Genomic DNA, 23,471 nt, shown 5'->3' on the forward strand with positions numbered 1-23,471 from the left:
TTTTTTTTTCACTCTCAAGTATAGTCACTATGTATAGTTGCTTAACATAGTGTATACTACCCTAATAGCTAGCCCTTTTTTTTTTATTTCTATAGGGCATGCATTACTTGCAGGCAGTGTGCCTACTTCTGACTAGTAGAAAATTGAAGGAAAAACAGATTTCTAAGAAGTTTTTTGATGACTTGCTACCTGAAATTCTACTGAGTTTCATTGTGGAAGTTCCTATTTTAATGACTTCTTAAAATATAAATGTTTTTTTGAAAGGAATATCTCTAAGGAAAGAACTGTAACAGTGGCAAGAAGAATAGCACAGAGTTCTTACCAAGCTGATGAATATAGTGAGAGTGAGGATCAGGAGGCAGTTCTCAGTTGCCTGTAATTCTAGCTAGGTAAAGGTTCTGAGTATCCACCTATAAACACTTTAAATTTTTATTTACTCAAATGCGGGCACCAGGGAATTGCCAAGGCCCTCACACACATGGGATGCAGCTAAGCAATATCCTCAGGCCATTTTTTTATTATTATTCATTCTACAGCCAGAGAGGGAGGAGAGAGAGAGAAAGTCTGCCATACATGGAGCTCCCTAACTGCTACATTTAGTTTGCCCACATGATGTCAGAAATCAAACCCAGGCTTCATGCATGTTAAAGTGCACACTCTACCCAGTGAGATATCCTGCTGGAACCTGTATTTTTTTTTCTTCCAGGGTTATCACTGGGGCTCGGAACCAGCACAACAAATCCATGGCTCCTGGTGGCCATTTTTTCCTTTCCTTGTTTATTTCTGTTTTATCTGACAGAAGAGAGAGACTTTGAGAGGGAAAGGTAGAAAAGGAAGGAGAAAGACACCTGCAGACCTGCTTTGCCACCCATGAAGCATCTTCCCTGCAGGTGGAGAGCACGGTTCAAACCTGGATCCTTGGGCATGCTGACATGTGCGCTTCGCTTCACCAGGTATGCCACCACCCAGCCCCAAATTTTTTTTACTTGAATTCCTAAAAGGTATTTTTCCTGAATCTTAAAATATGTGGAATGACCTAGGAGCTACAGCAGTGAATAAGGTGTTGGACTCTCTAAAGAAGGCACCATAAATTTTCTAATCAAGTATTTACTACCTAGGCCTAGACACCCTCCTCTTCTAGCCCTTACTTCACTTCCCTCAATCACTCTATCTATTCAACTAGTTACACAAAAGAAAACAAGTTACATATTCTAATCTCTTCTGACAGCAACAGCATTACTGTCACCCCTTGATAATCTTTAGAAAAAACACTGCATACAAGTGACCAAGAGATATACTACCAAAAAATATTTATGAACTAAAGGACAATATTGTCTCTGACAAACATTATTAGAATTATCAAACAAGCAAATACAGTAAAAATGAAGGTTGGGGGAGCGAGGAGGAAGATGGCAGACTGAGAAGCTGCTAGCAGCGTGTGCTCTGATCACATCTTCTGGAAACGGTAGGATTTTCTGCCTTTAGCAGGCCAGTCAATAAGGGGTCCTAGTGGTAACACCAAAGTGGTGACTATAATTTAATTTGGGTTAAGAATTAGAGTAAAGGTGGCACGGACTAGCAGGCGGGCTGCTCCAGACTTCCCAGGCGGCGGCGGGCAAGGAGGGTGCGCCGGGCATTGTCCTCCGCCTGGGAAGGTGGCTCCTCCGCTGGTTGCAGAGCGCTGCTGGGTGGCCGGCAGAGGACCCAGAGAGAGCACTATAGCTCGAGGGCTTTCTCTTGGGAGTCTCCAGGGACCACCGCGACCCTGAGGGCGGATCCAAAGACTTCTTAAGTATAGCTCTTATTGGATCAAAGGACTTGGAGCTAGTTTTCATTTTCGAGAAATCCTTTAAAAAAGTCTGGAGGGGGGGGGGGTTCCCGGAAGATGATGGACTGAGAAGCTGCTAGCCGCTGAGCTCCGAACACATCTCCTGGAACAGTCGGATTTTCTGCCTTTAGTAGGCCAGCCAATAAGGGGTCATAGCGGTGACAAGTAGGTGACTATAACTTAATTTGGGTTAAGAATTAGAGTAGGGGAAAAAATTCTTTTTTCTTTCTTTTAATTTTCAAGCATACCTCCTTCCACCCCCCATAAGCAGCCCCTGGGGACCAGCTCCTAGCAGGATACCCCACACCACCAAACAGGGTGCTTTTTTTGAATTCACTGATACACATTTGGGAAGTTCCTTGCACTGCTCTTTAATTACAACTCTTTTTCTTATCTTCTCCCTTTTCTCTCTCTTGTCTCTCTCTCTCTCTCTTTTTTTTTTTAATCTTGTCATACACCTCTTCCTTCTTCTTTGCCTTTCTGAATTTGTGAATTACTTTGGGGAAGAAATCTGACTCAGAGTGGACTCTCTATGTGTATATCTCTGCTCTAGTTCCCTTTCCCCTCGTTACCCCTAGAATATACAGTGGATAGTAGATTTGCATAACTGTCTATTCTTGCTATCCTCTCTTTCTTTTCTCTTTCTTCACTGGGATTTGGTTACTATTTTTTCATGGACTGGAGAAATTGTTTGGCTAACTGGTAACGATTAAACTACTTCAATACTTACTTCAGTTGCTACTGTAATTCCAGAGGTTGGTGAGTGCAATTGTCATAAAGGTATTTAGTACAGTGTTACTTGTACTCAAGACACAACAACTGAGGAACAACAGAGCATAAAAAAAAAGAAACACATAAATTTAAAAAATGGGTAGATCAAAAACAAACAAAACTGCTACTCCAATGAATGAAGACAAGAGCCCAGAAGAAACTACAAATCAGCCAGAAGTAACCATAGCTAAGAAAAGTATGCAAGCAATAATAAACTTATTAATCACAGAAATGAAAACAACATTGGAGGAAAGGAATGGCAGTATTAGGGAAACAACAGTTGAGACCCCAAGGAAAATACTGATTATCTTGAGGCAATTAGAGAACCGAAAGCTGAAATAGCTGTAGTGAAGAAAGAGGCTGAGGCAAGGGAAGGCAGACTAACAGAAGCAGAAAACAGAATTAGTCAGACAGAGGATGAGTTAGAGAAAACAAAGAAAGAGGTGAAAGAGCTTAAAAAGAGATTGAGAGACACTGAAAACAACAACAGAGACATATGGGATGATCTCAAAAGAAGTAACATTCGTATAATTGGCCTACCAGAGGAAGAAAAAGAGGAAGGGGAAGCAAACATTCTAGAGGAAATAATACAAGAAAACTTCCCAGACCTGAATAACAGAAAGGATATCAAGGTTCAAGAGGCCTAGAGAGTACCAAACAGAATCAACCCAGACCTGAAGACACCAAGACACATCATAGTCACAATGAGAAGAAGTAAGGATAAAGAAAGGATCCTAAAGGCTGCAAGAGAGAAACAAAAAGTCACATACAAGGGAAAACCCATAAGATTATCTGCAGACTTCTCCACTCAAACTCTAAAAGCCAGAAGGGAGTGGCAAGATATCTATCGAGCCCTGAATGAAAAAGGGTTTCAACCAAGGATAATATATCCTGCTAGACTTTCATTCAAACTAGATGGAGGGATCAAAACCTTCTTAGATAAACAACAGTTAAAGGAGGCAACCATCACCAAGCCAGCCCTGAAAGAGGTACTAAAAGACCTCTTATAAACAAGAACATCACTATAATACTTGCAATATATCAGAGCAAACAAATTTTTTTTTAGAACAATGGCACTACAATACATTAAATCCATAATATCAATAAATGTCAATGGCTTAAACTCACCCATCAAAAGGCATAGGGTGGGGGGATGGATCAGAAAACATAACCCAACCATATGCTGCTTGCAAGAATCCCATCTGTCACAACAAGATAAACACAGACTTAAAGTGAAAGGATGGAAAACTATCATACAGGCTAACGGACCACAAAAAAGGGCAGGAACAGCCATTCTCATCTCAGACACGATAGATTTTAAATTAAATAAAGTAATAAAAGATAGGCAAGAACATTATATAATGATTAGAGGATCAATCAGCCAAGAAGACTTAACAATTATTAACATCTATGCACCCAACGAGGGACCATCTAAATATATTAAGCATCTACTGAAAGAATTTCAAAAATACATCAATAGTAATACAATAATAGTGGGAGACTTCAATACCCCACTCTCACACTTAGACAGATCAACAAAGCAGAGAACCAATAAAGATACAAGAGAATTGAATGAAGAGATCGACAGACTAGACCTCTTGGACATTTTCAGACTCCTCCACCCCAAAAAACTGGAATACACCTTCTTTTCAAATCCACATAACACATACTCAAGGATAGACCACATGTTAGGCCACAAAGACAGCATCAATAAATTCAAGAGCATTGAAATCATCCCAAGTATCTTCTCAGACCACAGTGGAGTAAAACTAACATTTAACAACAAACGGAAAATTATTAAAAGACACAGAATTTGGAAACTAAACAACATGCTCCCTAAGAACCACTGGGTCAGAGACTCACTCAAACAGGAAATTCAAATGTTCCTGGAAACTAATGAAAATGAAGACACAACCTATCAAAATATTTGGGACACAGCTAAAGCAGTACTGAGAGGGAAACTTATAGCCATACAATCACATATTAAACACCAAGAAGAAGCTCAAATGAACGACCTTACTGCACACCTCAAGGACTTAGAGGAAGTGGAACAAAGGAACCCTAAAGCAACCAGAAGGACAGAAATCACTAAAGTTCGAGCAGAAATAAACAACATCGAAAATAAAAGAACCATACAAAAGATCAGTGAAGCCAAATGTTGGTTCTTTGAAAGATTAAACAAAATTGACAAACCCCTAGCCAGAATCACCAAACAAAAAAGAGAGAAGACTCAAATTAATAGAATTGTAAATGATGCAGGAGATATCACAACTGACACCACAGAAATCCAGAGAATCCTGCGAAACTTCTATAAAGAACTGTATGCCACCAAGCTAGAGAATCTGGAAGAAATGGAACAATTCCTAGAAACCTATGCCCTTCCAAAACTGAACCAAGAAGAACTACAAAATCTAAATGCACCAATCACAGACAAAGAAATTGAAACCGTTATTAAGAATCTACCCAACAACAAAAGTCCTGGACCAGATGGCTTCACAAACGAATTCTACAAAACTTTCAGGAAACAGTTAATACCCATACTTCTTAAGCTATTCCATAAGATTGAAGAAACAGGAATACTCCCTTCCACCTTTTATGAAGCCAACATCACCCTGATACCAAAAGCTCATAGGGACAGAACAAAAAAGGAAAACTACAGACCAATATCTCTGATGAACATAGATACCAAAATATTAAACAAGATCTTGGCCAACCGGATACAGCAACACATCAAAAAGATTGTTTATCATGACCAAGTGGGATTCATCCCAGGAATGCAAAGCTGGTTCAACATCCGTAAGTCAATCAATGTCATTCACCACATCAATAAAAGCAAAGCAAAAAACCACATGATTATCTCAATCGATGCAGAGAAAGCCTTTGACAAAATCCAACACCCGTTCATACTCAAAACTCTACAAAAAATGGGAATAGATGGGAAATTCCTCAAGATAGTGGCGTCTATATATAGCAAACCTACAGCCAACATCATACTCAATGGACAGAAGCTGAAAGCATTCCCCCTCAGATCGGGGACTAGACAGGGCTGTCCACTGTCACCATTACTCTTCAACATAGTATTGGAAGTTCTTGCCATAGCAATCAGGCAAGAGAAAGAAATCAAAGGAATACAGATAGGAAGGGAAGAAGTCAAGCTCTCACTATTTGCAGATGATATGATAGTATACATAGAAAGACCTAAAGAATCCAGTAGAAAATTACTGGAAGTTACTAGGCAATATAGCAAGATATCAGGCTACAAAATCAATGTACAAAAATCAGTGGCATTTCTTTATGCAAACACTAAATCTGAAGAAGAAGACATCCAGAAATCACTCCCATTTACTGTTTCAGCAAAATCAATCAAATACCTAGGAATAAAGTTGACCAAAGAAGTGAAAGACTTGTATGCTGAAAACTATGAGTCGCTATTCAAGGAAATAGAAACAGATACCAAGAACTGGAAAGATATCCCATGCTCATGGATTGGAAGAATAAATATCATCAAAATGAATATTCTCCCCAGAGCCATATACAAATTTAATGCAATACCCGTCAAAGTTCCACCAAGCTTCTTTAAGAGAATAGAACAAACACTACAATCATTTATCTGGAACCTGAAAACACCTAGAATTGCCAAAACCATCTTAAGGAAAAGAAACAGAAATGGAAGCATCACACTCCCAGACCTTAAACTATATTATAAAGCCATCATCATCATCATCAAAACAGCATGGTACTGGAACAAAAATAGGCACACAGACCAGGGGAACAGAATTGAAAGCCCAGAAGTAAGTCCCAACACCTATGGGCATCTAATCTTTGATAAGGGGGCCCAAAGGATTAAATGGAAAAAGGACGCTCTCTTCAATAAATGCTGCTGGGAAAACTGGGTTGAAACATGCAGAAGAATTAAATTGAACCACTTTATCTCACCAGAAACAAAAATCATCTCCAAATGGATCAAAGACCTAGATGTCAGACCAGAAACAATCAAATACTTAGAGGAAAACATCGGTAAAACACTTTCCCACATAGACCTCAAGGACATCTTTAATGAATCAAACCCAATTGCAAGGAAGACTAAAGTAGAAACAAACCAATGGGAGTACATCAAATTGAAAAGCTTCTGCACATCCAAAGAAACTATTAAACAAACAGAGAGACCCCTCACAGAATGGGAGAAGATCTTCACATGCCATACATCAGACAAGAAACTAATCACCAAAATATATAAAGAGCTCAGCAAACTTAGCACCAAAAAAGCAAATGACCCCATCCAAAAATGGGCAGAGGATATGAACAAAACATTCACCTCAGAGGAGATCCAAAAGGCTAACAAACATATGAAAAACTGCTATAGGTCACTGATTGTCAGAGAAATGCAAATTAAGACAACACTAAGATACCACCTCACTCCTGTAAGAATGGCATACATCAAAAAGGACAGCAGCAACAAATGCTGGAGAGGATGTGGGGACAGAGGAACCCTTTTACATTGCTGGTGGGAATGTAAATTGGTACAGCCTCTGTGGAGAGCAGTCTGGAAAACTCTCAGGTGGCTAGACATGGACCTTCCATATGATCCAGTAATTCCTCTCCTGGGGTTATACCCCAAGGACTCCATAACACCCAACCAAAAAGAGGTGTGTACTCCTATGTTCATAGCCGCACAATTCATAATAGCTAAAACCTGGAAGCAACCCAGGTGCCCAACAAGAGATGAGTGGCTGAGAAAGCTGTGGTATATATACACAATGGAATACTATGCAGCTATCAAAAACAATGAACCCACCTTCTCTGACCCATCTTAGACAGAGCTAGAAGGAATTATGTTAAGTGAACTAAGTCAGAAAGATAAAGATGAGTATGGGATGATCCCACTCATCAACAGAAGCTGACTAAGAAGATCTGAAAGGGAAACTAAAAGCAGGACCTGATCAAATTGTAAGTAGGGCACCAAAGTAAAAACCCAGTGGTGAGGGGTAGACATGCAGCTTCCTGGGCCAGTGGGGGGTGGGAGTGGGCGGGAGGGATAGGTCACAGTCTTTTGGTGGTGGGAATGGTGTTTATGTACACTCCTAGCAAAATGTAGACATATAAATCAGTAGTTAATTAATATGAGAGGGGGAAAATCAATTGTATGTCTCAAAGTTTCTCAAAACACAAACTGAATCTTTTTAATATATAGGCTGTGTATTTGATATGCGGACTCTCTCAAAAGCCTAGACCAAGTAGATTAGAAGCATCCAATAGCACAGCTATATACAAGATACTGGATACTGTACAGCAAACCATAACAAAGGGACTTTTCAAAGTTAACCCAATTAACAAATAATGTGATGATAACATTAACTATCGATTGTCTTTTTGAACTTTAAGACAGCAGGAACCTCACATCTCCACTATAGAGCCCCTACTTCCCCCAGTCCTGGAACCCTTGGATAGGGCCCACTTTCCCGTATGCATCTCCCAATCCAAACCAAATAATATTGCATCCGCCGATCACAACCTAACCAACGCAACGATTGCCACCTCAACATGCTTCACCTCAGACTGTGTCCAGAGACTTCACGTGTGGAATGACAACCCTTCAGCTTCATTACTCGGGTGAGACCTTTCCTTTTATAGTACACTCTAATTTCATCTCAGGTAGTTCACTTTCTAACAAAGTCCCATAACCCAGATATACACCAGTTTCTGTGAGAGAGAGCTTATGTTCACACGTATCCATAAACTACTGCAAAATATATACCTGAAAGCAGAAGTACACTAGAGTCTGCAGTGAGTACCTCCCTAACACTTCCTCTCCACTATTCCAAGCTTGGGATCCATGATTTCTCAACAAATTGTTTGGCTTCGTATGTTAACTCTCTTTTCAATCACCAGGTTCCAGATGCCACCAGGATGCTGGCCAGGCTTCCCTGAATTGAAGACCCCATCAATGTGTCCTGGAGCTCAGCTTCCCCAGAGACACACCTTACTAGGGAAAGAGAGAGGCAGACTGGGAGTATGGACCGACCAGTCAACGCCCATGTTCAGCGGGGAAGCAATTACAGAAGCCAGACCTTCTACCTTCTGCAACCCTCAACAACCCTGGGTCCATGCTCCCAGAGGGCTAGAGAATGAGAAAGCTATCATGGGAGGGGGTGGGTTATGGAGATTGGGTGGTGGGAATTGTGTGGAGCTGTACCCCTCCTACCTTATGTTTTTGTTCATTAATCCTTTCTTAAATAAAAAATTTAAAAAAAAAAGAAAATATAAAAAAAAAAAAAATGAAGGTTGGGGGTAGGGGTAGATAGCATAATGATGATGGAAAAAGACTTTCATGCCTGAGGCTCCGAAGTCCCATGTTCAGTCCCCTGCACCACCATAAGCCAATCAATGCTGATTGATGGTTGATCAATGCTCTGGTAGAACAACAACAACAAAATCCTCAAGGTTAATTTAGACTCCACTAAAATCCTATTACCTCCCAAACTTGAGGCCAGACCCCATAAACCTAATACTGTCTTGCATACAACAAATGACACTCAATGCTTTAGCAACTGGGAGAAAGTCTAAGCTTGTCCAGTAAAGAAGGGACTACAAAAGCAGGAAAAGGTCCAAGGACTGGCTCACTTAATGATGGCCTTTTTGGTCACTACCTGGCCACCCCATCACCTGGGGCCCTTGTCATGGAATCTTTGGATTGCTACATAGAAAATATGTGCCTAGATCTCTAATAGATCCTTCTTTCCACCATCACTGGTAACTTCCATCAAAAAAGTCATTATAAACCCTCTTGTGGACTTCTTCAGGACCTCACTATGAACTAGCAATGGTAGGGATTGCCCCATTCTCCAAAAGGAGTCTGGCTCATCCTACTCTGCCACTAACGGAAAACTGTTCCTAAAATGAGTGCAGCCTAGAATGTTCCAGCTGTGACCATGGACTATGAGCTCAGAGGGCAGACTCAAAAGCTATACACACTGTGCTAAATATTATAGATATGGGCCCTGGGTCAGATCAAAGGGGTAAATAGTTGATTGTATTTATACATTTTATTCAAGTTTGGTAGCTACTCTTTGCCCTGATCCATCTTTCCAGTCCTATTTTCAACTCTGACACCATCTTCCCAGACAATATTTTTAGTCCATCTCCGTATTAGCTATCAGGCAAAAACTACTAAAGTCACAGGCCCCTAGGAACATACCTAAAATGAGCTTCCTACCTTCTTTTCACCCTAAAATTCCTATTCTCATCTGTTCTATTCCTACTGTTTGGTTCTTGTTTATTAGAAATGTCCTGTTTTATATCTCACTGCCCTTCAGCCACCAAGTTACAAATGCTACTATGATTTCATCCTGACCTCCCTGAGCTGATGACTTCACCAACATTTCCTGGAACTGCGCCTCTCCAGAACACTATCTCACTAGGGAAATATAGAAACAGGCTGGGGATATGGATCAATCTGCCAATGCCCATGTCCAACAGAGAAGCAATTACAGAAGCCAGACCTTCCACCTTCTGCAACACCTAAGGAGTGGGGGAAATGTTAGGGAAAGATGACTAGAGGGCTCTGAAATCAATTTCATCAGGATGCAAAGAGAGAAGAGGGAGAAAAAAAAGTAAGTAAATAAGAAAGAACAGTGGTCCAGGAGGTGGCGCAGTGGCTAAGGCACTAGACTCTCAAGCATGAAGTCCCGAGCTCCATCCCTGGCAGCACATGTACCAGAGTGATGGCTGGTTCTTTCTCTCCTCCTATCTTTCTCATGAATAAATAAATAAATTCTTTTAAAAAAAAAAAGACACTCAGAGTCCTGTGGTTCCCAGACAGACATGATGGGCCTAGACCTCGAATAAATCCCTCTCTCCATTGTTACCAGTCATCTCTATCAGGAACAACAAAATAGACCTCTTTGTGGGCCCCCATAAGGCCTTGCCCTCAATATGGATAAACAATGGTAGAGAATGTTCCATCCTCCGAAGGGAGGCTGGACAACACACTCTATATTCCACCTGAGGAAGATGGGTTCTGAAATTGGGGCAGCTTGGAATGTTCCTACTCATGACCACAGAATGTGAGCTCAGATCTACAGGGATGCAGAGGTCACACAGGCTCCTAAGCTGAATATGGGCCCCAGATCAGATCAAATTGGTGGAGTTTACAGTCAACAATATTTATACGCCTTTCCCATATTTGGGAGCTACTCTCTTTCCTGATCCAGCTTTCTGGTCCTTTTTCCAGGCATGACATCATCTCCCCAGACAATAACTTGGATCCACCTGCATACCAAAAGTCAGGCTCAGGAAAAACAAACAAACAAAAACAAGTATAGTCATGGGCCCTTTGAAATATAACTAAAATATTCCTACTGACTATCTACAAAACAGAGACCCCCAAATCTTCATCTGCACTATTCCAGCCTTTAGGTTCATGATTAGTTAACAATTTGTTTGGCTTTATATATTAACTTTTTTTTCAGCCACCAGGTTCTAGATGCTACCATGATGCCAACCTGACTTCCCTGGGCAGACAACTCCACCAATGTGTCCTGGAGTTCCGCTTCCCCAGAGCCCTGCCCCACTAGGGAAAGAGAAAGACAGGCTGGGAGTATGGATCGACCTGCCAACTCCCATGTTCAGCAGGGAAACAATTACAGAAGCCAGACCTTCCACCTTCTGCACCCCATAATGGCCCTGGGTCCATACTCCCAGAGGGATAAAGAATAGTAAAGCTATCAGGGGAGGGGATGGGATACAGAGTTTTGGTGGTGGGAATTGTGTGGAGTTGTGCCAATCTTATCCTATTGTTTTTGTCAGTGTTTCCTTTTTATAAATAAATTTTTTAAAAAAAGATCAAGGCAGAGTGGTTTATATTAGTTGAGTAAGGCAGTAAAATTGGAATTAGAGAGAAGAAAAATGGAAGAGTCTTGAACGGTGCTTAGTAATTTGTTCTTTGTGGCAGGAAGTCTGTAAACATAATAAATCAAGGGTCTGGGCAGTGGTGCACCGGGTTAAGGGCACAAAATACTAAGTGCAAAGGTCCTGGTTTGACCCCGGCTTCCCACCTGCAGGGAGGACGCATCACAAGTGGTGTCTGTCTTTGTCTCTTCTTCTCTGTCTCCTCCTCCTCTCTCAATTTCTCAAGAAAGGAAGGAAGGAAGGAAGGAAGGAAGGAAGGAAGGAAGGAAGGAAAGAAGGACACTCAGGGGGCAGGTAGTGTTGCACCTGGTGGAGCACACATGTTACAATGCACAAGGACCTGGTTCAAGCCTTCCAGTCCCCACCTGCAGGAGGAAAGCTTTGCAAGTGGTGAAGCAGGGCTGCAGGTGTCTCTCTGTCTCTCTCCCTCTCTATCACCCCCGTCCCTCTCAATTTCTGGCTGTCTCTATCCAGTAAATAAAATAGATAATAAAAAAAAATTAAAAAGAAAAGACACTCAGAAGTAGTAGGTGTGAATTAGGAAGGCAGGTCCAAAAAAAAGTAAATAGATAGATAGATAGATAGATAGATAGATAGATAGATAGATGATAGATAGATGGATTGATCTAGACAGATATAGAAATAATAGTCAAGGGGATCTGGCAATAGCACAGTGGGTTAAGCTCACGTTGAGCAAAGTGCAAGGGCCGGCATAAGGATCCCGGTTCCAGCCCCCGGCTCCCCACCTGCAGAGGAGTTGCTTCACAAGCAGTGAAGCAGGTCTGAAGGTGTCTTTCTCGCCCCCTCTCTATCTTCTCCTCTCTCCATTTCTGTCCTATCCAACAACAATGACATCAATAACAATAATAACTACATCAGTAAAACAAGGGCAACAAAAGGGGGTTAAAAAAAGAAAAGAAATAATAGTCAACTCATATCTGTGATATTGGGAGAACTACTACAGTTTCCAGTGGAGGGAATGGGGATACAAAACTCTGGTGGTGGGTAAGGTAAGGTGTGGAACTATAGCCTTGTTATCTTATAATTTTGTAAATCAATATTGAGTCACTAAAATAAAAAAAAAAATTAAAGGTGTTGGACTCTCCTGCATAAGGTTTTGAGTTTGATTTCCAGCATCACATGTGCCAAAGTGGTACTCTGGTTCTCTCCCCCTCTCTTTCATTAATAAAATTAACATATTTAGTAAATTATAATACATGTAAAGTACTATATTGCACAAAATTTTAATTGTTTGGTCATCCAATTCATTGATATAAAATCTAAAATCAAAGTTAAACAATTAATTCAAAGATCTAAAAAAAGGCCTTCTTATATCACTTTGATGTTTTTTACATAATCAAACTTTGTGAGACTAGTTTGCTCCAAGGATGAGAACATGAACTATGATAAGAGATCATTCCCTAGAAGAAGAATGATAATTTGGTTATGATTCTATTTCATTTTTTCCCTTTTGTTGCCCTTGTTTTTTATCATTGTTGTGGTAATTATTGTTGTTGTTATTGCTGTCGTTGTTGGACAGGACAGAGAGAAATGGAGAGAGATGGGGAAGGCAGAGAAGGGGAGAGAAAGATAGGCACCTGCAGAACTGCTTCACAGCATGTGAAGTGACTCCTGGGGGGGAGGGGTGGTGGTGGTGGAACTGGTATCGTTACACCAGTCCCTGCGCTTTGCACCATGTGCGCTTAACCCGTTGTGCCACCACCCGACTCCCGATTCGATTTCATTTTTAAATTAGAAAAATAATCTTTAAGAAAAAAAACCTCATTGGGGTCCCTAAATATAACCCAATTAAAAGGAGAATTGTTCTTGTATGTGGAGATGGGTATGTGTAACTGGAAAAAGTAGTACTGTTGGATTCTCAAGCATAAGGTCCTGAGTTCAATCCCCAGCATCAAATGTACCAGAATGGAGCTCTGATTCTCTCTTCTTCCTCCTTCTTTCTTTTCTCATGCTCTCTCTCATAAATAAATCTTAATAAAGTTCATGTGGCCCTACTCCCTACCCTACTCCAACTTTCTAGCCCTTTTCTCTACTCTGACACCATTTTCTCAGACAATATTTTTATCCAACTTCAGGCTAGCTAGCAAACTCAAGCAAAACTATCATAATTGTGTGCCCCCAGGAACATGCCTAGGATGGACTTTCGAGCTTTCTTCTACCCTAAAGATCCCTAATCTCATCTGCTCTGTTCCTACTTTTTGGTTCTTGTTCATTAACCGTTTTGTCTCATTTTATGTCCTGCCACCTTCTAGTCACCAAGTTGCAGACGCTAAAATGATTCTGTTCTGACTTTCTGACGTGTGTCCTAGAACCTTCCCTCTCCAGAGCCCTGGCCCTCTGGGGAAGGATAGAAACAGGCTGCGGGTACAGACCAACCTGCCGATGCCCACGTACAGCAGACAAGCAATTACAGAAACCAGAACTCCTACCATCTGCACCCCAAAAGCAACCTCGATCCATACTCCCTCCCAGCAGGGGAGAAGTGATAGGAAGAAGAGGATGAGAGGGCTTTGAAATCCAGCTTCATCAGTACCCGGAGGGAGAGATGGAAAAAGAGAGGGACATATGGAGGTAGTAATGTTATCATGAGTGGCTTGGAGGGGAAGAGATGATTGGATCAGGAAGAAAAAGGGGGCAATTATGTATAAATGTAGACAGATAGTTGTAGAGATGATAGCTAGCCCATGTGGTGGCTTACAGGGGGGTGGCTGAAGATTCAGAACCCTGGTGGTGGAATGGAATGGATTTATATGTCTACTGACACGTAATTTCTCCCAGTCCTGGAACCTCTAGGGTGGGGCTCACTTTCCTACATGCATCTCTCAAGTTCACACCAACTGATACTGCATCTGCTGATCCCAACCTAATCAATGCAACCAGTACCACTTCGACATGCTTCACTTTGGGCTGTGTCCAGAGACATCAGGTGTGGAATGTCAACCCTCCAGCTTCATTACTCTGGTGAGACCTTTCCTAGCTCATAGGACTCCTTAATTCCATTCACATAGTGCACTTCCTAACAAAGCCTAAAAACATAGATATAGACCAGGGCCCATGAGATAGGGCACAAGTACACATGTACCCATAAGTTAGGGGAAAATATTTACCTTAAAGCAAAAGTGCACAATCGTTTGCAGTGAGTCAATAAATGCAGCAAGCAAGTAGAAAGACCTAAAAAGGACACCATAAATTACCTAATCAAATAATTTCTACTTAGACCCAGATACCCTCCTCACCTACTTCCTATTTCACTTCCCTCAATCACTCCAAAGCTAACCTTGTCAGACAAAGCAAGGACCACAAAATCTGGGTAAGGGCAAGAGGCCGGCATACTTTAATGATGACTCTTTGGTCACTACCAGGCCACCCTCACTTCCCTGCCCCACCTGGGGCCCTAGTTAGGGAGTCCTGGGGCTCCCACACAGACATGATGGGGCTAGATCTCTAACAGATCCCTCTCTCCATGGTTACTGGTCATCTCCCTCAGGAACAACATAATGGATCCTCTGTGGGCCCTAATAGTACCTTCCTTGCCTTCAATGTGGAGCAACAATGGCAGGGACTGCTCCATTCTCCAAAAGGAGGTTGGGCAACATACTCTACCTATCACCCAAGGAAGATGGGTCTTGAAATCAATGCAGCCTGGAATGTTCCTAGAAGTAACCACAGAATGTGAGCTCAGACCTACAAGGATGCAGAGGTTACACAGGCTCCTGTGCTAAATATGGCCCCAGGAAATCAAATCGATGGGGTTTACAGTTAACAATATTTATATACTTTCCCCGTATTTGGGAAACTCTCTTCCCTGATCCAGTTTTCTTGTCCATTTTCCAACTATAATACTGGCAGAGGCAAAGTCAGGTCTGCTGTCTGACACAGTCCAGGCAGGCTGGGACTGCCTGCATAGCAGGAAGTCCTGGACCAAACTGAAGATATTCATCTTTTTTATTTTTAATTACATTGGTAATTTGAGGATTTATTGGCTATATTGGACATACACAAATATTACCTAGAGACAATAAAAAGAGATCCCCAGGGGAAGTACATAGTAATAACAATTATGGCAGTGGGTATAATAAGACTAAAAATGGCCTAGGAACAGAAGCTGCTGCACTCATTAAAAGGCTTACAGAAGAAGAACTATTTATCACCACTGCAGCTCCTCAATTAGCTGGACTCAGACCAAAAACCAGAACTATGGGTGATTCATAGAATGAGTGGCAGACCTAAATATAAAAAGGCCCTATCACTTACCCTCACCCACAGACCCCCCTGCTTCCACTTACAGATATCTATGATGAATACAGAGGTTGTGTAGTTAATAGTTAATGTTAAGAGTAAATGGGTAGAAGTCAATAAAATCTGATATAAGCAAAGGTTAGCCAGAAGAGAGCCCCCAGGTATGTGCTATCTTTACAGCAGAAGATTTCTTTAGGTAGACAGTTTACTAGATATTATAAAAGACTTGGTCTTAATGATCTAATTAGACCCATCCAAGAATGGGTTAAGAAGAAAGGCTATTGGGAGTCAGGCAGTAGAGCAGCAGGTTAAGTGCATGTGGCGCCAAGCGCAAGGACCGGCATTAGGATCCCAGTTCGAGCCCTATGCTCCCCACCTGCAGGGGAGTCACTTCACAGGTGGTAAAGCAGGTCTGCAGGTATCTGTCTTTCTCTCCCCCTCTGTGTTCCCCCCCGTCTCCATTTCTCTCTGTCCTATCCAACAATGACGACATCAACAACAACAATAATAACTACAACAATAAAACAAGGGCAACAAAAGGGAATAAATAAATATTTTTTTAAAAGAAGAAGAAAGGCTATTGGGGGTGGGAGTAGATAGCATAATGGTTATGCAAAGAAACTCCCATGCCTGAAGCTTTGAAGTCCCAGGTTCAATCCCCCGCACCACCATAAGCCAGAGCTGACCAGTGCTCTGGTAAAAATAAATAAATAAAATTCTATCCACCATAAGCAATTTCCTCATGAACATTCTTTAAAAAAATAAAAAGGCTATTGGGTTGAGTTCCAGAAAGGAATGATAATTCACACACATGGTCAGAACAGAGAAATGGTCAAGGAAAGGCAACAGTAAGGCCACACAGATAGTCAAAACAAAGAGGTGGGCAGGCTGTCCCAGATCAAGGGAACTTTTAAGGAGTACATACCTAAAATAATAATAATGTTTGAAGTTATGCTTGATGTTAATAAAAATAATCTTGCATGATGTCAACTGTATCCAGGTGAAAAGTGTTTAAAAATAAAGCTCTGCATGACAGTAAGCAGAAAAGCCTCTCTCCTACATTTGAACTTGCAGAAGTGTCTCTTACTCCCCTTTTCCTTCAAGAATACCCTAACAGCCTGCTGAGGCTGGCCCCCAGCGTAACACCATCTCCCCAGACAATTACTTGAGTCCACCTGCATGTTAGTTGTCAGACTCAGGCAAAAACTAGTAAAGTCAAGGGCCCCTTGGAATATACCTAAAATAGACCTACTAGCTTTTTCCAAAATGGAGACACCCCCCCCCCCCAATCTTCATCTGCAATATTCTTGCCTTTAGGTTCATGATTGGTCAACAATTTGTTCTGCTTTATATGTTAAATCTTTTTCATCCACCAGGTTCCAGATGCTACCATGATGCCAACCTGACTTCCCTGGGCAGAAGACCTCACCAATGTGTCCTGGAGCTCCGCCTCCCCAGAGCCCTGCCCTACAAGGGAAAGACAGAGACAGGCTGGGAGTATGGATTGACCTGTCAATGCCCATGTTCAGCAGGGAAGCAATTACAGAAGCCAGACCTTGCACCTTCTATACCCCACAATGATCCTGGGTCCATACTCCCAGAGGAATAAAGAATAGGAAAGCTATCAGGGGATGGGATGGGATACAGAGTTCTGGTGGTGGGAATTGTGTGGAATTGTACCCCTCTTATACTATGATCTTGTCAATATTTCCATTTTATAAATAAAAGTTTTTTAAATGGTGAACTGCTCACCTAACACCACATCACAATGTCATAGCACAACAAACCTCCTCAGGGTACAGTTGATATCGGGATGTATCCATACCCATACCCATATTTGTCTGAAGGAGAGTGGACAGGCAATGACCAGAGAGGAAAGGAGAACAAAGAACAATTCAAGGTGGAGATTGGCTAGTCTCACAGTAGGCTGGGAAAGATGAGAGGTTTATAGGCAATTAAAATGTGGCCTGAGGGAGCTCCCAGGTGAACCAAAGAGAAAAGTTGGTCAAAGTGAGCAGCAGAGCCATAGAGACAGTTTGACTAGGTTCATCTCCCAGATGAGCTTCCCCAGATGAGCTTCAAGTAAGTAGAAATAGCTACAGGTACCCAGGCTAGGGAAGTAACTCTTTGTTCTGTTCAGTGCTTTAGAGGGGTCTGTGCTTGCACCTGAGAGTCTGGGAAGGACAGGGTGCAGGTTGGAACCTTCTAAATGGACCTTTTTATATCTTAAGTATAATTATAGCAACAATAGGTGACACAGCACTCCTTCACACCATTCCTGACCCCAACAAAAACTCATAAACAAAGGGCCCGGGTTTGAGATCCCAGCCACCACATGGGAGCAACACAAAGGGGACCACTAGGGTAGAGCTTAAGGGTTTCTCCTCTTCTTCCTCTCCTATTTTACTCTTGTCTTTCACTGGCTATATGGAAAAAGAAAAAATATATAATGTATAGTCACAGCGCCACCTATTGGTCAATAACAGAAACCAAGCTAAATGCTTTGAAAAATGCCAAGGAAATCTTTAATCTGTACCTGTTTTTTTTTATCAGTAAGTATGCAGAACCAGAGGAATTATCAGTGAGATAATTTAAGAAATACATCACCAGGATATTCACAGGAATCACAAATACTCAATTTAAATATAGATGCAAATTCAAGATCAAAATAAAATGATATAGGAATTCAAGAAGATCTCAACATACTTTACAGGAAGAGACAGATAATCAGAACAAAAAGCCAACAAAGGAACAGCAACCTTAAATGAACTCATAGTTGAGATAGACTTAACAGATACACAGACTATTCCACCCTAAAGATGGAACAAATTCTCAAATGCACATAGGACATTCAAATTACATAGCATTTACATTCTCTTTATGATAATGAAACATTCACAAGTTTTTTAAAAATTATAAAATAGGGCTGAGGAGACAGCATAACGGCTATGCAAAAGCCTTTCAAGTCTGAGGCTCTGAGGTCCCAGGTTCAATCCTCAGCACTACCATAAGCCAGAACTGAACAGTGTTCTGGACTCTTTCTCTTTGTATCTACTCTTTCTCATTAAAAATAAAAAAATTTTTTTAAATCACAAAATATAGGGGACTAGCTGGTTGCTCCATCCAGTAGACTACACACATTACCATGCAAATTCACTTGTATTCAAGCCACAACATGAGAGCACTTGTAGGGGAGAGGAAGTTTCACAATATGATGGTTTTGTGGTATCTCTCTTTTCTCTATTTCTCTTTCTCTCTATTTAGAAGAGAGAAAAATGGCTGCCAGGAGTGGTGGAGTCTTGTAGGCACTGAACTCCAGCAATAATAGCAATGGAAAAAAAATCAAGTGAACCTGGGCCCAGGTGTTAGCACAGTGGGTTAAGCGCACATGGTGTGAAGCACAAGGACCAGGGTAAAGATGCTGGTTCCAGCCACTGGCTCCCCACCTGCAGGGGGGTCGCTTCACAAGTGGTGAAGCAGGTATGCAGGTGTCTTTCTCTCCTTTTCTCTGGGCAACAAAATGGGGGAAATGGCCTCCAGAGGCAGTGGATTTTTGGTGCAGGCACTGAGCCCTGGAGGCAATAAATAGATAAATACTAAAATTGAACAATCAGGGCTGGAAGATGGTGCAACTGGTAGACCATGTGTAAGGAGCTGGATTCAATTCATTCCCTAGTCCCCACCTGTAGGGGGAAGCTTCATGAGTAGCTGTAGGTGTCTCTCTGTCTCTGTCTTCTCTCTTCCCCCTCCCTTTTTCATTTCTGTCTCAAAAAAAAAAAAAAAACTACTGGGAGCAGTGAATTCATCATGTAACCACCAAGCCCCAGCAAAAACCCTGCTGGCAGTGAAAATATACATGTACATATATATTCAAAATAAGCAATAATGAGTGTTTTACATGTAAAAATGCCTTTTATTGTTTCCCAACTTTTTTCAAAACAAGTACAAAAACTTTAACAACCTGACAACCAGAAATAACCTCTAACTAAAAAAAAAAAAAAAAAGTGGATATCAGTCTTCCACTTGAATGCATATGTAATTCATATATTTGAAACTAGGGTAAGTATAAGTATAGTTGTAAATCTTTTTCAGACCAATCATTATATTGTAAATATTTTTCTTTATTTATTTATTCCTTTTTGTTGCCCTTATTGTTTTATTGTTGTAGTTATTATTGTTGTCGTCGTTGTTGGATAGGACAGAGAGAAATGGAGACAGGAGGGGAAGACAGAGAGGAGGAGAGAAAGATAGACACCTGCAGACCTGCTTCACCGCCTGTGAAGCCACTCCCCTGCAGGTGGGGAGCCGGGGGCTCAAACTGAGATCCTTATGCCAGTTCTTGCGCTTTGTGCCAAGCGTGCTTAAACCACTGCGCTACTGCCTCCCTTAAGCTTTCATTTTTATCTAAACAATAAATAGCCAGTTTTTTGTTTGTTTGTTTGAAGAAATCAGAGCATTGCTCAGCTCTTGCAAAAGATGTTGTTATGGGTTGAATTTGTGGCCTCTTTGTGCACTTTGCGCCACGTGCGCGCTTAACCCGCTGCGCTGCCGCCCGACTCCCGTGAATATTTTTCTATGTCCACCAAAAAAAAAAAAAACCTGTACCATAATACTTAATAATCTTAAGGGGGGCTCAGGCTGTGGCACACCAGTAGAACACACACATAACTATGCACAATTGTCTGGGTGCATGTGGGGAAGATAAGCTTTACAAGAGATAGAGCAGTACTACAGGTCTTTCTCCCTCTCTTTCGGTTTCTATCAGAAAAGCAACATGCATCAGGAACAGGTATCCAATTATATCCCTATAACATTTAGCTTTATGTTACCTAAATACAAACTTACAAATAGCTAAATGACAATATACTATTAAAATTCATCCAACCCATTTCTACTTCTTTAACCCATTTCTCTCTACTTCTTTAATGTGTTTTTTAGTATCATGCTTTGTCCTTGTCGCCCATCCAGTCTTAGAGTCCCTGATTCATCACTGCAGGCACTCTCAAAATCTTAACTCCTTCATCATTGTCCCTATATGATATAGGCCTGAAAAACATCTATCCTGGGTTAAATCAACTCTGTTATTTCTGTACCCACATTGTTGTAGTTAGTACTACTTGAAAAAAATCACACAACAGAGTAAATAAGTACTATATTATATTTTCAAACATAATTGTATAGCTATCAGATGTGAATGAAGCACATTTAGAAAATTAAGCAATACAGGTATGTATAGAGTGAAAAAAAATTAGTTTGTCACCACCCCCTACCCCCAAAACATCTGCCAAAACAGACTGATACATAGGTCGATGCATGTACTATTGCCTTAAATATAGATGAATACACATGCATTCACATATAAACACACACACATATATACAAAATCTGATAGCTAGACTGTAGCAGTGTTGGACTTTTATTAATCTTTTTTAAATTTTTATTTATAAAATGGAAATATTGACAAAGGATATAGCATAAGAGGGGGACTACTCCACACAATTCCCACCACCAGAACTCCGTATCCAATCCCTTCCATTGGAAGCTTTCCCATTCTTTATCCCTCTGGGAATATGAACCCAGGGTCATTACCGGGTGCAGAAAGTGGAGGGTCTGGCTTCTGTAATTGCTTCCCTGCTGAACATGGGCATTGGAAGGTTGATCCATACTCCCAGCCTGTCTCTCTCTTTCCCTAGTGGGGGGGAGCTGTGGGGAAACAGGACTCCAGGACACACTGGTAACCTTCCTACATAGTATGTCTTTATATATTGCATATGCAAGCATATCTGTTAAGAAGGCCCCTGTAAGTAGAGTCAATAAATACTTTTGTAAAATACTCTCCAGCTCCCCTTTTCTTTTTTTTTTAATTTTAATTGTTCCTGGTTTTGAAAGTTTTTATTTGCATATTATAATAGTGCATTCTAATAATTAAAATCATCGAACAAAAAAAACGGCACTCTGATGTAACTGCATTTTACAGCTCGCAGGCCAATTTGGTTTTGACAGTAGATTTCACTGTCTCCCACCCAGCTTCCTCCTCCACCAACATGCAAGTTCTTTCCCTTCCCTGCCAGCCAGGCAGTGGGAGAGGCAAGTCCCACCTTCATTGTCCATAGTTCCTGGATATGAAAAGGGGCAGCACAGTATTTAAACTTGATCCAACTTCTTTGCAACTTACAAAGTTAAACAGCTAAAAGGAGTAAAATATGAAGGCAATGCTTGTGGAATGAATGTACAGTGCATACTAGCCATGTCTGCCTCCATTAGGATTCGCTGGCTTGCTTCTCTTGTTCAATTGTTAATCATTTCCTTTGACAGCAGAGAATTTTTCTCTTGTGTTTTCTGTCTTCTTCAGTTTTGACATCAAATTTCTCAATCTCAGCCACAGTGGGTTTGTCAGACACAGTTGCAGAGGACAGCGGAGTAAGGCCAGAGCTGAGAGAAGATCTATACCGCTGCAGCTGCCAAGTCTATCCTGACTTTACTTCTTTAGACTTCTCTCATTTTCTTGGCCACATATTCTGCTCAAACCACCTTCCACACTCTCCACCCACCTCTCCCAAACACTACATTCTTTGCAAATAGTTCACTAATTACTTTAAGAAAAAAAAAAATAGAGGTCACCACGGGAAAAACTTTCATAACTTCCTACACATATATATTAAGTACCCACATATGTCCTGTCCTCCTCCTCTCTGGTTATAACTGGATATAAGTCAGGAGATGGGCAACCTTTCCTCCTGCTTAGGTCAGAAGAGTCTGTAGTTTTTCCCTTCACAAAGGGCTGACTACCTTCTAAATGGCTCAGCTTCCACTCTCTCTCTACAGCTCAGTCTACTCCAAGCTGTCAAGGCCCCATTGAAATCAATCTCACATTAGACTGAATCCAAGAAACCACTAGAGGTGCTTAACTAAGACTTTACTGTTGCTCTCTCTTTTCATAAAGCCATACTCTCCCGGTTTTTTTGTTTTTCGGGTTTGTTTGATGTATGCATTTTTTTCTCCTCCTTCTTCTTCTTCTTCTTCTTCTTCTTCTTCTTCTTCTTCTTCTTCTTCTTCTTCTTCTTCTTCTTCTTCTCCCTTTTGTCCCCTGGGTCCTCTTGTTCAAACTTTAAAAATAGAGGAGTAAGCATTGGCTTCTCAACCATGAGGTCCTGAGTTCAATTCCCGGCAGCACATGTGCCAGAGTGGTGTCTGGTTCTTTCTCTCTCTGCCTGTCTTTCTCATGAATAAATAAAACAAATTCTTAAAAAAAAAAAAAAAAGGAGTTTGAGGTTTTGGTCCCGGGGTGCTATGTTCTGTCCCCCCTGGGAAATGTCACCTACTCCCTTACCTTTCAGCCATCACCACTCCTCTCTAATCTTCACCCGCCCGCCAATCGGAAGCTGACTTCATCCTCCATAGTTCAGAAGTCTCTTCCGATTCCTCCCTCTGGGCAATCGCGCCCCCCAGTGGCTCCAGTACCTCGCAGACCTGAGGAATGTAGTGCTCCTTGAAGTAGTTCCTCAGCCTGGGACTGGCATTGCGCAGCGAGGCCATGGCCCCGAGATTCCACTGAGAACCCGCTTTCCCAGCCAAGTCCCTGCAGGGTTAGCGTCCCGGTGTTGCCCTGGCAACCAGGGGGCGGGGCGCAGCGATGGCCGCGCTTCCCGCGGGGGGAGGGGCGGCCGCCGCTCGGTGGGCCTGGGAGGAAGCAAGGGAAAGTCCG

General features: G+C 41.6%; 1 protein-coding gene across 4 annotated transcripts in view; it reads right to left on the bottom strand.

Moving 5' to 3' along the window:
• Window positions 1–23,456, bottom strand: part of FBXL13 (F-box and leucine rich repeat protein 13) — a 329,012-nt gene extending 305,556 nt beyond the window's left edge. For 3 of the 4 annotated variants that reach the window (XM_060196360.1, XM_060196359.1, XM_060196357.1), the window contains exon 1: window positions 23,228–23,456. In XM_060196360.1, the coding sequence (XP_060052343.1) occupies window positions 23,228–23,302 (75 nt within the window). In that variant the 5' untranslated portion in view covers window positions 23,303–23,456. The remainder of the gene's footprint in view (window positions 1–23,227) is intronic. The other variant, XM_060196358.1, reaches the window with a different exon arrangement.
• Between the last annotated feature and the right edge of the window lie 15 nt (window positions 23,457–23,471).

Source organism: Erinaceus europaeus, chromosome 8 (assembly GCF_950295315.1).
Source record: "Erinaceus europaeus chromosome 8, mEriEur2.1, whole genome shotgun sequence".
Lineage (NCBI taxonomy): Eukaryota > Metazoa > Chordata > Mammalia > Eulipotyphla > Erinaceidae > Erinaceus > Erinaceus europaeus.